The sequence below is a fragment of the Thalassophryne amazonica genome, chromosome 21, assembly GCF_902500255.1.
Source record: "Thalassophryne amazonica chromosome 21, fThaAma1.1, whole genome shotgun sequence".
NCBI lineage: Eukaryota > Metazoa > Chordata > Actinopteri > Batrachoidiformes > Batrachoididae > Thalassophryne > Thalassophryne amazonica.
The window spans coordinates 35,511,239-35,527,731 of NC_047123.1; the positions used below are offsets into that span (position 1 = coordinate 35,511,239).

The following is a 16,493-nucleotide window of genomic DNA, read 5'->3' on the forward strand; positions in this document are numbered from 1 at the left end:
TACATAATCTTGGCATCTTGAAATGTATATAAGTCTGCAAAGCGGCACAGTTCCACCACACCAACATAACAACACCTATCAATTTTTTATTTTATTTGTTGTGTCAGTACATGACACAATGGCAACATTTACATTTAAGCTGAGCAACTAAAAGGAATATTATTTCAAATGACCTCTTAAGTGTATTAATGTGCTTCAAATGTTGTCGATTCCAAGGTTGCCTGGGATCTTAAGAGTCTAAAACAATGAAGGGACTGTAATATAAAAAATAGTTAAACAGGATCCAGTATTCTCTTTCTGCAGTCTCACCAGTCAGTCTGGGGTGCTTTGGTGCACTGGTGCAGTAGCAACACAACCAGGAAGCAACATTAAAAAAAAAAAAAATTGTACTGCAAGTTTCACACCACTGATACTTATCTTTTGTGTGCTATTTGGGTGGCAGACTCAGTATTGTCCTACTGCATAAACCCTTCCATGGTTCAAAGCATTATGTTACAAGGGTGTGTAACAGTTATAGTGTAGCAGATGAATGCATTTATCATGAGAATCTTTCATTTTGTGATACAAGCACCAAATTTAGCACAATGGTACTTCTTGGTCTACTTTTTGCAACAACAAAAAACCTGTTAGCCATGTCAATTTTCAAAGTGGTAGCCATTTCTTCAAGATGCCACCTGGAAATGTACATATTTTGTCATATTTGCAGTCTTGATTTATTACAACATTGTACCTGTTAAATATTGTTCTGCGAATGAGAAGGGATTTGAAATTAACTTCAGGCAATATTTCTATGCTTTTTAGATAGTTGGGGCATACATGCTGCAGAACATAATGTATGGTGTGTCAGGGTTTAGTAATTGAGGTAAAGTCAACCATGTCCTCTGGATGAAGACTAGTCTCCACTGCTTACACAACTCTTACCTATGTGTCCAAGTAGCTGCTTGTGGAGGACAATGGCCACAACTCAAGTAAATCGAATTGGCTTGCATGAAGACTGGAAACCTCCAGAACGGACTGTTGAACAGATGAAACAATGAATTCAAAATTATACCCCCCACAAATTAAATTTCATGTGGTTAAAGGCTTTTTTGAAGAAAGGGACTTCTCCATTGTATTTATACTAAATCTTGCTTGTATCAACAACATTCTTACACTTATCTGCTGCACGTCTTCCACCGTGGCTGTCAGAGTTCAGGTTACATCATCTGCTCACCATCTCTGCTGCTGTGAAATAAAGCCTCCCACATGAATTAACAATGATCAGAATTATGTGTGCGATCTCACATACCACAAAAGTCTTATAGAAATAGTGCAGTGATCTCGGTGTAACTGGAGCCAACGTTCTTTGCTGAAAGAAGGGTGAGATTCACAACAATGAACAGAATGGAGTGGTTCAGAATTACTTTGTCTTGACCTTTTTACAGAACAAAGAAACAAAGGTTTCCCAGGGAAATAATTCCTTAAACACCAGCAATAACATTCAAGCAGTAAGGCACAAAATTATTAAATTTGTGCCATTTCATCAGTGTTAAGATATTTATTGTACATTTTGATGGATTTATGCCATCATGTGCATTGAAAGCAGCAACCATAATGAAGCCTTGCAGTCTACAAGATGTTTGTGAGACCAAAACAATCCTGGCCACACAAATGAAGTCTTGTAGATACATGAAAGAAAGAAATTGGCCCATACTCAACAGTGGGGCAAAATTTAAACTCAAAAATACCAGAAGTTCATGATAATATGCATATTATTCAAAGTACAACGGGTAGGTTTGAAATGATTGGGATAAAGATCAGCATCTCCAAATCTGAAACCATGGTCCTCTGTTGGAAAAGGTAGGATTGTCCCCTCTGATTCAACGAGTTATTGGCCCAAGTTAAGAATTGTAGTATCTCAGTCTTGTGCTCACATGTGGTGGTAAATTATCTCCAACCTACCTGTGCACACTCTGTTCTGCAGATGTGGTACCACAGAGTTGTGTAGAAAGAGCTGAGCCAGAATGCGAGACTTTTCGATTCACAAGTCCATCTACCCATCCATCCTCACCTATGATCATGCACTTTGGGTTGTGAATAGACTGTGATGGTTTTGATACCTCTCCACATACTCCACTGGTTGTTTTTTTTTTCAACAGCTCAAAATCCTCAGAATAAATGAGTGTGAACAATTCGTGTACAGAACTGTTTGTGTCAAACTACACCCAAGTGGTTTTGTACAGCAGTTCTGAGTGATTACGGACTAGTTTCTATGGGATGCTTTGGCACAGGTTCCACTGCTCCTGAACGCTGTGGGACACAGAACAGAGCCACGGTTACCAATGAGGAAGTTAAAATGTTTTTGATTTCACACAGGTTCCAACAAACACAGTCATCATTACGTCCAGGTTGCTTTGGGTCCCTTGTAAGTTACTTACAAGTCCAATTAGCAGCTGTGTGAGCTGATTAATATTAGATTAGATAGAACTTTATTAATCCCTTGGGAAGACTCCCTCAGGGAAATTGAGGTTCCAGCAGGATTATAGCAGCACATAAAGTAAGAAGTATCAAAATTGAAAGTATAAAAACAATTTGCAGATATAAATACCAGAAATGCCCGCTACTGGTTTACTGGCTACTACTGTTCCTCTCCTTCCCGTCCACTGTCTTCCTGTTATTCCTCCTCCAATCAACAACAGCTAATCTTCAAAAATGTAAGTTTCTAATACATCAGTCTCTTGTAATGATGAAGAAAACACAAAAAGTCACAGAAAACGTAATAAATGTTTTGTTTTTTTTAATATACCTTTAATTTATTTTTTAAGAGGATATATGATTGTGGTTACACAGGTGCATGCCATCTCTTTTCTATCATTTCAGACTCCTAGAAAAGCTCACACATTCTCCACCTCCTCCTCCTCCTCATCATCATGTCTGTGCACAACAGTCTCCGTTCAGTCTGGAATATTTCAAATTCTCAGTCGTCTGCGGTTAAAGTGTCCTCTGTCAGGCCCAGTGGTGATATCATTCACACAGAGCACCACAGAAGCTCTGATCACAAACAGCTTCATTCAGTCACTGCTGTGAAGTCTGCTGAATATTTTTTGGAGACACATTTCCCTATGTTGAGTTTGGAGGCAATTAGAAGAGCGTACATGATTTCCTTCTTGTCAGAATAAAGGGGAATAAAAAAAGTTTACAGATTTCAAGTAGAGTATGGAGCACTAAGCGTTTCCATCCCAGCCACATGGTCAGATCACACAGGGGGAAATGCATTTCAATGCCTGTGAAAATACAACATATGCTGGTGCAACTAAGAAAAAAAAACCCTGAATAATAATAATAGACTGCAACAAAAAATTTTTAAACTGAATGTATAAAACATTACAACAAAAACAAGTGTTAGTCATCAATATTTCAGGATAAAAGTGACGAGGATTAAAAAAGAACATCTGCTCCTTTCATACAAAAATAACTTGTGCATCATTAATACATTTTAATATCAACTACATTTATAAAGTAGCAGCATATATCTGCATAAAAAAACTTATGGAACAAGCAAATACAGAAAATGAATGAATGCATCCTGAATGAGCAGAATGTGCTGAAACACTCTTAATAGACACAAGGCTATAAAATGCATCAAGAATGAAGGCTGGTGAGATGGAACTGGTGCATGGAAAGTTCCTTGTTGAAACAGGTTTGATTCAAGCACTGACAGTTAACACTGAGCCCTGCTGTTCACATGATGCTCTAGTTTGGAGGTGTTGACCTCCCACCTGCCCAAAAAAATAAAAAAGGTTAGGTTACTGCAGTGTTATAATGCTAAATTAATTAATTAATTTATTAAGTCAGCCTTTTACCATGCCTGTAAATGGCACGCACACACACACACTCTTTTGAGGATGGCGTGCTCTAAGCAGATTCACAGAATTGTGCAAAGTTGTTTAAAAAACCTTAATCATCAATTTAGCTGAATTTCAGAGCTGATCTACCACTATTTGGATGTGTTCTTGTTTCCATCCCAACCTGTCTAAAGTGGTTCCAACAATGATGATGTGAGTTACATTAATGTTTCATACACTTTTGAAAACCATTATTGTCTATTTATTCTTAATATAGATAATTAAGAACTTATGTATATTTAAAAAAATGTAATAAAGGTGAAACCTGTCTACTTCTGATTGGTTAGATGTAAATGTCTGGCTGCACAGCAGCAGCTCCAGACTTATTCGACTGCTGCCCCCTGATAGTGTGACAAAGCATTTACAACTATGATGCTATGACGAAATGGGGAGGGAGGGGTGCAGTCATGGTTTGACCCTCTGTCACGTTTGACAGCAGAAGGTTTAAGACCACAGAGAATAAGTTTGACAGAACACAGCCAGGTTCTATCCACCAGCGGGCGCATTTTCAAACCAAATGAGCTGTATGCAGGATGATCTGGAAGTTTTAAAAGGTGGAACAAATGAGTTTTGCAAATCAATTAGACCAAAGTTAGAAGCAAGTTAAGCCAGTATGTGTTTTCATATCACCTATCTCACAAAAAACCTCTCTCAGCTTCTCTTTTGTTCAGGGTTGATAAATCCAGTATTGATTTGACAAGTTTTACTCCAGTTGCCCTTCCTGACACAGCTCCAGATGTACTTGGAAAGTGACGCACAGGCAGCCTCTACTGGTCAACCTTCTGTTTGGGAAGCAAGTGTCTAGCAACTTTCTGCCTAACAACCTTTTATTAATGAGTATTTTTCTCCATTATCTATATTATTTGTTATAGCATAAGTGTTGTAAGTGCAATACTGTTTTATTCTTACATTAAGTTTGGTCACTTTCTGTCAGTCTTACATGGCCCCGAGGCCACCAATCTGAGACCCCTATTCAAGATGAATACTGAGACAAACAATGTGCATGAGCAAGACAACATAAGAGGAAATTCCAGGGCAAAAAGCACTCAAATATTCTGAAAGACTGAGAGGATGATGTAAGGTTTCTGCTTTTTTTCTATAAGTAATATTCATGTAAAAATAAACGAGATTTTGTCAGCTCCAACATCAACCTAAGAACCAAACCATCACCAAGTCTCCTTCCGTTCTACTTCGATGTGGTGTTTCCTGTGTCGACAGCCCAGCTGACTGTGGTCGACTACAACAGGTCGGGGAGGTGGCAGTAGACGGAGTCCAGCAGAGTCTGACTGGCCTCCTGACTCTTAACTCCTGCGATCTCAAACAGCTGGTCCAACTTGTCCTCTGCAGCTGGGATCTCCTCGATGACAAGTAGCTCTTCTGGGTTCAAGATGTGGAGCATGTCATCGAAGATGGGCTGCAGGTCGCACGGGTCCAGGCGGACTTGCCGGAGCACCGTGTCTTTTTTTTCTGTGGAGGATCCCAACAAACAGCTAAGTATTTAAGAAAACAAAGCAAAAAAAAAACAAAACAGTCCAAAAAACTGAAAAATAAATAAATACATTTTCAAGTGATCCTAAAAGAAATGTGTACAAAAAAAAATAATTAAAGCACTGCCCAGAATGACCACATGGGGGTAGTCACAACACATGTTTGAGCATTCTCATCTTTTTCAATAAATATGGTTCCAAACTTAAAATTCTTGACATGATTAAGAGTTTCCAGAGTTATTTCTACAGTGACTTTTCACTGTGGAAATAAGTATGAACACACCTTACTGTGCAATTTATACAAAAAAAAAAAAAACTGAATCCCCTGTCAATCTATTTGATATAAAAACTAAAGTAGATATAGCCATTTGATTGGTGGATTGTGTGCCATATGGCACTGATTCTTTGTCCTGTTGTATAGAAAAATGTGAGTTTCATAATTTTCAGTGCATTTTGGTTCACTAAATTTTGCTCCATTAAGTGACCAGAGTGCATTTTTGCAATGATACGATGAAGCTAATTCCAATACGCCATAAGCCCATTAGAAGCTTATGCAGTGTTCTCTGGAACATCTCCAGTAGCCTTGGAAGTACTGTCAGATCAAGAACTTGGCAAGTTCCTATCACAATTTTTCAGATCAGTATTTTCCCCCTGTCTAAATTTAAATAAAACATGATAAAAATGTATTTAGGTGTCATACAAAAGAAATAATGAAAATTTTCCATTTTTGCAATGAAAATAATATTTGAGTAAGTTGAAAACAAGGCTTCGACAAATGGAGCATTCCAGCTTTTCAGCTCATGAAAATACTCTTCCATTGAAGAAATGGAAAACATTCATTATTTGTATACTATTCCACGATAGGCCCAAGGTTTTGATAAGGTTTCCTGAAAGCCAGTTTTATTAACACCCCAATGTCAGTTTTACATTTTCTGTCTGCAACACTTTACAGGTTTGCTACAAAATGCAACTATTTCTGTTGGTCACACCCAACCTCACAAAGTTTGGTTCAAATCTGGTGTGTGTTTTAAACCAATTCTCCAAAACTGACTGAATTTAATTGATTTTTTTGTTCATGATATTAAAGTCTCAGTCTAAAGTTGCTAGTTTTTTCATTTTAGATTTTCCAATACAGTGCTACCTTGTTTATCGCAGAAGTTACGTTCTAAAAATAAGCCGCGATAAGCGAAATCTGCGAAGTAGTCAGCGCTATTTTTTGCAATTATTATAGATGTTTTAAGAATGTAAAACCCTTCAATACACACTTTATACATGTTTCTGAAACAGGCATTAACATTTTCTCACTTTTCTCTCCTGTGTAAACACTCTCTTTTTTCTTTTGGGCGAGAAGATTATAAACAGACACACGCAGAACACAATGCACGTGCTGTCCCTTTGCTCACTGCCTCCGGGGGTACGGATGCAGGACCTGCAAAGAATCCAAGTCCTCTCTCGGTGGCCACGGAGCTCTACGGATGCGGTCAACATCCGCATCAAAACAGCGAGCGTAGTCTCTGGAACTGTTGCCAGATTTGGTGCAGTTCCGCACAGCAGAGAGGAGGTGAGTGGCCCGCTGCTGCATTTACTGAGCCTGCAGAAAGCGCATCGGAGGCAGTGAGAGCAATCGCAGTGATGTCGACCGGTGCCACGACTGGCCCGCCTGATAAGGATGCAGAACACAATGCGCTGTTAAAAAAAAAAAAAAAAAAGCATGCAAAATTGCACTAAAAAAATCTGCAAAACTGCGAGGCCGCGAAAGGTGAACAGCGTTATAGCGAGGGACCACTGTATATGTAATATTCAAGAATCATAACGTGTGTGTTTTTTTAACTTATTAAAGTTGTATTTATTGGCTAGTGTCAACTAAACCTCATCAGAAATCGTTAATATCTACAGTCTCTTCAGCAGAGTGCCATTTGTTTCTGGGCTGTACTTTTCAAGCTCACAACCAGATTAGACGTTATGCTTGATACTGTCAGTGAGCCTGTCACCTGCTGAAATGCCCTTTGGCAAGGCACTGGACCCCTACTGTGGTTTATCACTCACCTTTGGTGATAAACGAGCCATTCCTGCTGAGGGCTGAGTCTTTACTGGAGGTGGAGTCACAGCGAAGAAGTGGCTCTGATTCATCAGGAAAGAAGACCCTGGTGCGGTCCACTGGTGACGGTTCCACACCACCGGTTCCACCCGCACCTCCACCACTGACGCCGACGGTGCTCGGGGACTCCAGCGATTTGTGGGTGGGACTGAGGCTTTGGCTTACATTCACTGAGGTCGTCAGCTGGTTGATGTCGAACTGCACAAGAGAAGAAAGTGGACAGATGGACGGTGGATTAAAAGAATAGAATTTGAAAGGGACAGGACACAAAGTTTGAAGAGGAAGGAAAAGATATGAGGTTGCTGTTCATCTTGTCAGCTTTGCTTGTTTTTTTTTTTTTTCATTTCCCTTCTTGTCCCCAAAGTTCTTCCTTCATCTTCATCTCCTTCCTTGCTCCCCATTCTCATTGGTGCAGCAATGGACCCGTGGTTTGAACCAGCAGGAACTGGTTTGTTGACAAGGTCATCTTGTTTTGTCACAATTTAAGCAAAGACAACCCTAAAGGTCACAGCACAGAGGTTACAGATTCACTGTGGTGACTGGAAATGGAAAGCGTGGCTGAGATCTTCCAGTAATAAAAAAAGAACCCAATTTTAAATCAAATCAATTTTATTTATATAGCACCAAATCACAACAAACAGTTGCCCCAAGGCGCCTTATATTGTAAGGCAAGGCCATACAATAATTACGGAAAAACCCCAACGGTCAAAACGACCCCCTGTGAGCAAGCACTTGGCAACAGTGGGAAGGAAAAACTCCCTTTTAACAGGAAGAAACCTCCAGCAGAACCAGGCTCAGGGAGGGGCAGTCTTCTGCTGGGACTGGATGGGGCTGAGGGAGAGAACCAGGAAAAAGACATGCTGTGGAGGGGAGCAGAGATCAATCACTAATGATTAAATGCAGAGTGGTGCATACAGAGCAAAAAGAGAAAGAAACACTCAGTGCATCATGGGAACCCCCCAGCAGTCTAAGTCTATAGCAGCATAACTAAGGGATGGTTCAGGGTCACCTGATCCAGCCCTAACTATAAGCTTTAGCAAAAAGGAAAGTTTTAAGCCTAATCTTAAAAGTAGAGAGAGTGTCTGTCTCCCTGATCTGAATTGGGAGCTGGTTCCACAGGAGAGGAGCCTGAAAGCTGAAGGCTCTGCCTCCCATTCTACTCTTACAAACCCTAGGAACTACAAGTAAGCCTGCAGTCTGAGAGCGAAGCGCTCTATTGGGGTGATATGGTACTATGAGGTCCCTAAGATAAGATGGGACCTGATTATTCAAAACCTTATAAGTAAGAAGAAGAATTTTAAATTCTATTCTAGAATTAACAGGAAGCCAATGAAGAGAGGCCAATATGGGTGAGATATGCTCTCTCCTTCTAGTCCCTGTCAGCACTCTAGCTGCAGCATTTTGAATTAACTGAAGGCTTTTCAGGGAACTTTTAGGACAACCTGAGAATAATGAATTACAATAGTCCAGCCTAGAGAAAATAAATGCATGAATTAGTTTTTCAGCATCACTCTGAGACAAGACCTTTCTAATTTTAGAGATATTGCGCAAATGCAAAAAAGCAGTCCTACATATTTGTTTAATATGCGCACTGAATGACATATCCTGATCAAAAATGACTCCAAGATTTCTCACAGTATTATTAGAGGTCAGGGTAATGCCATCCAGAGTAAGGATCTGGTTAGACACCATGTTTCTAAGATTTGTGGGGCCAAGTACAATAACTTCAGTTTTATCTGGGTTTAAAAGCAGGAAATTAGAGGTCATCCATGTCTTTATGTCTGTAAGACAATCCTGCAGTTTAGCTAATTGGTGTGTGTCCTCTGGCTTCATGGATAGATAAAGCTGGGTATCATCTGCGTAACAATGAAAATTTAAGCAATGCCATCTAATAATACTGCCTAAGGGAAACATGTATAAAGTGAATAAAATTGGTCCTAGCACAGAACCTTGTGGAACTCCATAATTAACCTTAGTCTGTGAAGAAGATTCCCCATTTACATGAACAAATTGTAATCTATTAGATAAATGTGATTCAAACCACCGCAGCGCAGTGCCTTTAATACCTATGGCATGCTCTAATCTCTGTAATAAAATTTTATGGTCCACAGTATCAAAAGCAGGACTGAGGTCTAACAAAACAAGCACAGAGATGAGTCCACTGTCTGAGGCCATAAGAAGATCATTCGTAACCTTCACTAATGCTGTTTCTGTACTATGATGAATTCTAAAACCTGAATGAAACTCTTCAAATAGACCATTCCTCTGCAGATGATCAGTTAGCTGTTTTACAACTACCCTTTCAAGAATTTTTGAGAAAGAAGGAAGGTTGGAGATTGGCCTATAATTAGCTAAGATAGCTGTGTCAAGTGATGGCTTTTTAAGTAATGGTTTAATTACTGCCACCTTAAAAGCCTGTGGTACATAGCCAACTAATAAAGATAGATTGATCATATTTAAGATCGAAGCATTAATTAATGGTAGGGCTTCCTTGAGCAGCCTGGTAGGAATGGGGTTTAATAGACGTTGATGGTTTGGAGGAAGTAACTAATGAAAATAACTCAGACAGAACAATCGGAGAGAAAGAGTCTAAACAAATACCGGCATCACTGAAAGCAGCCAAAGATAACGATACGTCTTTGGGATGGTTATGAGTAATTTTTTCTCTAATAGTTAAAATTTTATTAGCAAAGAAAGTCATGAAGTCATTACTAGTTCAAGTTAAAGGAATACTCGGCTCAATAGAGCTCTGACTCTTTGTCAGCCTGGCTACAGTGTTGAAAAGAAACCTGGGGTTGTTCTTATTTTCTTCAATTAGTGATGAGTAGTAAGATGTCCTAGCTTTACAGAGGGCTTTTTTATAGAGCAACAGACTCTTTTTCCAGGCTAAGTGAAGATCTTCTAAATTAGTGAGACGCCATTTCCTCTCCAACTTACGGGTTATCTGCTTTAAGCTGCGAGTTTGTGAGTTATACCACGGAATCAGGCACTTCTGATTTAAAGCTCTCTTTTTCAGAGGAGCTACAGCATCCAAAGTTGTCTTCAATGAGGATGTAAAACTATTGACGAGATACTCTATCTCACTTACAGAGTTTAGGTAGCTACTCTGCACTGTGTTGGTATATGGCAGTAGAGAACATAAAGAAGGAATCATATCCTTAAACCTAGTTACAGCGCTTTCTGAAAGACGTCTAGTGTAATGAAACTTATTCCCCACTGCTGGGTAGTCCATCAGAGTAAATGTAAATGTTATTAAGAAATGATCAGAGAGAAGGGAGTTTTCAGGGAATACTGTTAAGTCTTCAATTTCCATACCATAAGTCAGAACAAGATCTAAGATATGATTAAAGTGGTGGGTGGACTCATTTACATTTTGAGCAAAGCCAATTGAGTCTAATAATAGATTAAATGCAGTGTTAAGGCTGTCATTCTCAGCATCTGTGTGGATGTTAAAATCGCCCACTATAATTATCTTATCTGAGCTAAGCACTAAGTCAGACAAAAGGTCTGAAAATTCACAGAGAAACTCACAGTAACGACCAAGTGGACGATAGATAATAACAAATAAAACTGGTTTTTGGGACTTCCAATTTGGATGGACAAGACTAAGAGTCAAGCTTTCAAATTAATTAAAGCTCTGTCTGGGTTTTTGATTAATTAATAAGCTGGAATGGAAGATTGCTGCTAATCCTCTGCCTCGTATCGTGCTACGAGCATTCTGGCAGTTAGTGTGACTCGGGGGTGTTGACTTATTTAAACTAACATATTCATCCTGCTGTAACCAAGTATGTTTAATAGACCACATTTAACTGTTTTAGTCTGTGGTGCAGTTGAAGGTGCTATATTATTTTTTCTTTTTGAATTTTTATGCTTAAATAGATTTTTGCTAGTTATTGGTGGTCTGGGAGCAGGCACCGTCTCTACGGCGATGGGGTAATGAGGGGATGGCAGGGGGAGAGAAGCTGCAGAGAGGTGTGTAAGATTACAACTCTGCTTCCTGGTCCCAACCCTGGATAGTCACGGTTTGGAGGATTTAAGAAAATTGGCCAGATTTCCTGAAATGAGAGCTGCTCCATCCAAAGTGGGATGGATGCCGTCTCTCCTAACAAGACCAGGTTTTCCCCAGAAGCTTTGCCAATTATCTATGAAGCCCACCTCATTTTTTGGACACCACTCAGACAGCCAGCAATTCAAGGAGAACATGCGGCTAAACATGTCACTCCCGGTCCGACTGGGGAGGGGCCCAGAGAAAACTACAGAGTCCGACATTGTTTTTGCAAAGTTACACACCGATTCAATGTTAATTTTAGTGACCTCCGATTGGCGTAACCGGGTGTCATTACTGCCGACGTGAATTACAATCTTACCAAATTTACGCTTAGCCTTAGCCAGCAGTTTCAAATTTCCTTCAATGTCGCCTGCTCTGGCCCCTGGAAGACAACTGACTATGGTTGCTGGTGTCGCTACCTTCACATTTCTCAAAACAGAGTCGCTAATAACCAGAGTTTGATCCTTGGTGGGTGTGTCGCCGAGTGGGGAAAAACGGTTAAAAATGTGAACGGGTTGGCGGTGTACACGGGGCTTCTGTTTAGGGCTACGCTTCCTCCTCACAGTCACCCAGTCAGCCTGCTTTCCCGGCTGCTCGGGATCTGCTGGAAGGGAACTAACAGCAGCTAAGCTACCTTGGTCCGCACCGACTACAGGGGCCTGGCTAGCTGTAGAATTTTCCACGGTGCGGAGCCGAGTCTCCAATTCGCCCAGCCTGGCCTCCAAAGCTACGAATAAGCTACACTTATTACAAGTACCATTACTGCTAAAGGAGGCCGAGGAATAACTAAACATTTCACACCCAGAGCAGAAACGTGCAGGAGAGACAGGAGAAGCCGCCATGCTAAATCGGCTAAGGGCTAGTAGCTGCGCTAAGCTAGCAGATTCCTAAAAACACACAAAGTGAATAATGTGTAAATAGAGGTGATTCAGCAGAGGGAGTGCTTTAGTTAAGCCACGTGAAGATTACACTGTGAAACAAATCGTTATCTAGTTAACTAGATCAATCTAACTGCGCAGATTAAACAGCTAACAGATACAGCAAAACACCGCTGTGCTCCGGAACAGGAAGTGATACAATACCGCAGTGAGAGCCAGCCACCAGTAGAGGCAAGCAAGAGTGAGAACCCATTTCTTCGTCAAAACAGCAGGTAGCTGAGATGATAAGAAGCCGACCTGTCAATATGTAGACCGAAGTTTGAATCCCACTAATGCTACCTGTTTGTGTCCTTAGACAAGACAATCTTCCCTGTCTCACTGCACCCAGCTGTAAAAATAGGTGCTGGTATTGACTGGGGAAGTAAATGTGCAGCATGGTCATAAAGCGCTGTGAGCATTTGCTAGATAGAAATGCAGTCCTCCTTGCACATGATAATATATTAGCCACTAATTTCCAAGAAATTGTCCATGTTGTGGAATTTCTGTGATGGTATTCAGCTTAAATTGAGAACAGCAGTGAAGGAGCAATCAGAAATATCAATGCAGAGAGATTTATTTTTTGGTTGAAGCAGAAACAGATGCATTTGGAGAAGTCCCACAACGATACAGCATGCAGTGTACCACCAGAGCCTTCAGCCTTTCCATTCTCAGAGGTCTGTCTTAAGGACCTCTGCCATAACAAAATAAAATTATATTAGAAATATGGCATTTAGCTAGTCAGACCCATGATTAGATGTTTAGTTATAAATTGGAGAAACAAAGTGTTATGTCAACAAGGAGGGGGATGACCCTGAGCAGAGCCGTCCTGCTCTCCAGACATGGGGAAAACTATTTTTTCCCCAACAGTCCACGGTTAGATTTGTTTGAAAATGCTGAAACAGATTAAATATTCAGTTGTGTAACCTCTGTACTGAGGTTCATCCTTGGTGAAATTTGAGTCACAAATTTACAAATGGTGTTGCCTGCTGATCTTTGAAGCAACTACAGAAAAAAATTAATAAATGCACTTTACAAAGGAGGGTGTAATTATTCCACCCAACTTCAGCATCCATGTTTCATCTGTTTGATCGTTTTAAGTCAAACACAGTTCTCGCTGAATAACTATTTAGCAAGCCTAGTCATGACAATGGCTTGTAATCAAGTTAGATCGTAGGTTCCTTTAAAGCAAATATTTTCTGTTGACTTGTGTTCACTGAGTAATCACTTATTGACTTGCACTACTCCCCAGAAAGCGACTTTACTCAAACCCTTGTTGCGATATTACAGTATGCGATTAGCAAATGCTACATATTAGCAGGGACCCTGAACAAAATATCAGCTCTGTCTATTTGCAAAAAACACAAAAATAATACTCGCTTCACAAACTTCCTGAGGACGTACCAGCGGAGGAATTAGTTAATGAGTCATGACGGATTTGAGCTCAGAACAGTATCGGACCTGATGAATGGGTTCGGGCAGAACGCCCACAAACATGAGCACTGTTCTTTCTCTTGTTTTATTTGTCTATTCAGTAACGTGTGGGTCAGTGACCTGCAGTGTGACACAGTGTATGACATATGGAACAAATGCACTCTGTCTCTCACAAAGACACACAGACACAGAAAACATGCCAACCATTGCAACATGACAAACTTCACACAGCTACAGACGCATCTGCAGGTTTATTTTAATTGTCATTTGTGGACAAAATAAATAAATACAAATTGGGGTAGACAAAATCAGACTGCAACTTTAGCACGCAGACATACAAGTCAGTTTTTGGAACTTCTTCTAAACAAGTTTTCAAGCCCTTATTTTGCTTGAGAAAATTACCAAAGCAAAATCTTAGAACTGGCATCAACATCTGACACTTTCTTTCATGGGGTGGTTGAACTCCTTCTGACATAGAGGGTGACGCAAACTGTCCTTTAAAAGGATCTTAGAATCAACCTCTAAACGTGCCTTTGGGTAAAACCAGTTTGAAATAAAAGATCCCAGTTGACAGCAGAAAAAGCAGACCATAAGGTCTGACTGAAACTAGGAGCTGAGATGTAAACGTTCACAACCTTCAGCCAGCTGGCCTCATTGGCAGAGACAGGAGACTGCTCCAGCAGGAAGGGCACGTGGGGCTGCCATGCACACTGGGGACATTCTGATTAATTAGACCAAAAATGTTCAAGCAAAGACTTTCATGCAGCTGTAATTACTCCCAGAGCTGATGAGTGATTATCCAAGATGCAGATAAGATGAGATCTTGGCCCAACAGTCTGCAACGTGAAGGACATAGAATCAATTGTCACGGTACTTTCAACAGTAGGACGGCTTCAAGGTCACAGTAAAGAATAATTTCTCCCAAACACACTCACTCTGAAATATATTCAAATGAACAAGTTTCTGGGAAACTGCATTTCCTCTATAACGTACTGAATGTGGGTTTGATTTAACATCCCATTGTGACTGAAAGGTACTGAACGGAATCAAGGTCCAAAACAGTTTGCGGACAAACTGTATTTGATTTCATTCTGGTAAGAAGACAATTTCTTTGATATGCTGTAATCATCAAGTAATATCAGCTTTTTTTTTCCCTCTTTCATATCAGTACAGAAGAGCACAAAGAACTTATTCAAAGCAATGAATCTATCGATGATTGTATGACTCCTACTACAGGACCACTTGTAAATTTTAGTACTTAACAGTATATATAAGAATAGTGGTGAATGCAGGAAGTTCTCATGCTTCACTCTTGCAGACGATTTATGAATTAATCTTTTGGTACAACTGGCTCTCGCAGTGTTTGAGATCTCATGTTTTGCGTTTTTGTCATGGATCATGTTTCACTTCCATCTCTGTTGCACATCAGAATCTTGCAGTTGTCGTGATCACACAGACTTTGGATCCAGTTGTCTGTCATATACAAGTGCAATTCTACAGGTGCCCCCTGGAGAGCAGCCAGGACCAGGAAAGACCGTGAAAGTAAACAGCACCACATCAGTTACTCTTCTGTCAGCGTCGCTTGGACAACTGAGATAAAAATAGAAACATCCTTCAGATAGCTGACGCTCTGCTGTTCAGATGGGAATGCACTGATACTGTGCATTTTTCACTGTGTTCAATGCCTCACTGTCAATCAAACACCGTGACATCCTTCCACAAGTGAGTCACACTGCCCTGTTGGGAATCACACATCAACTGACCTGACATTTGTTACAGCTCCACCACCCTTATTTCACACTTTTGCATCAGTGAATAAAGAATGTGTTCAATGAAGGCTCTCCACCACGGCTCCCTGAGGAGAAGCAGGTGAGCGTCTCGCTTCTGCAACACTTCCTCCTCCTAGCTTTTCCTTTTATTTTGAATTCCTGCTTAAAATGCAGTTTCACTGTAGTTTGACGTACTAATGTGCATGTCTGTGTGTTGACGCAGAGTGCACGAGACTCATGAACTCACTTCTGTCATGGATTTGAATATTGCACCGTGCAAACTGCACTCAAGTTTGTTTGGTGTGAAAATGACAACGTGTCCATTGTCAACCAACAATGACATTTGTGCATGGCGCATTAGGTATAAGATTCGGTCCAATGTGCATCTTCCTTTTTGTCATTTCTGTCCCTCATAAAAATATTTTCATATAAAGCACATTTTTACATATAATACATAGGATAAAACGAGCTTGTGTAAAGTGTTGTACCCACATCCTCTGCTCTCTGTGGAACACTGAATTCTCCATAACGACCCGTCCCTCACTAAAAAATGTATCAATTCAAGCTAAGAGCAAAACAATCACAAGAAGATTTTCTGATTATTATTATATTAAACAGTGGTGAAAGGCCAAATTACTGTCAGCAGCACACAGACGCTACACTCAGGAGGCTGCATGGTAAAAAAAATAAAAATAAAACAAGACGGCAATTGTGCTGAAGTGACCTCGGACAGCGCATTCAAGGGCACAAACAAGATACAAACACAGCAAATTTCAAGGAAAGTGAAAGGTGATGAACAACTCACTGTCACAACAGGCTTATATTCATGGGGTTCTAATTTTAAGGGGTTTTTTTTCTT

At 40.3% G+C, this 16,493-nt stretch overlaps 1 protein-coding gene across 1 annotated transcript in view; it reads right to left on the reverse strand.

The window, feature by feature from the left end:
- Positions 1-4,601: 4,601 nt before the first annotated feature.
- tnfrsf21 (tumor necrosis factor receptor superfamily, member 21) overlaps positions 4,602-16,493 on the reverse strand; it is a 31,788-nt gene continuing 19,896 nt past the window's right edge. Inside the window, exons 5-6 of the mRNA XM_034162104.1 lie at positions 7,418-7,667; positions 4,602-5,351 (exon numbers count right to left, since the gene is read on the reverse strand). Coding sequence (XP_034017995.1) covers positions 5,122-5,351; positions 7,418-7,667 — 480 coding nt within the window. The 3' untranslated portion in view covers positions 4,602-5,121. The remainder of the gene's footprint in view (positions 5,352-7,417; positions 7,668-16,493) is intronic.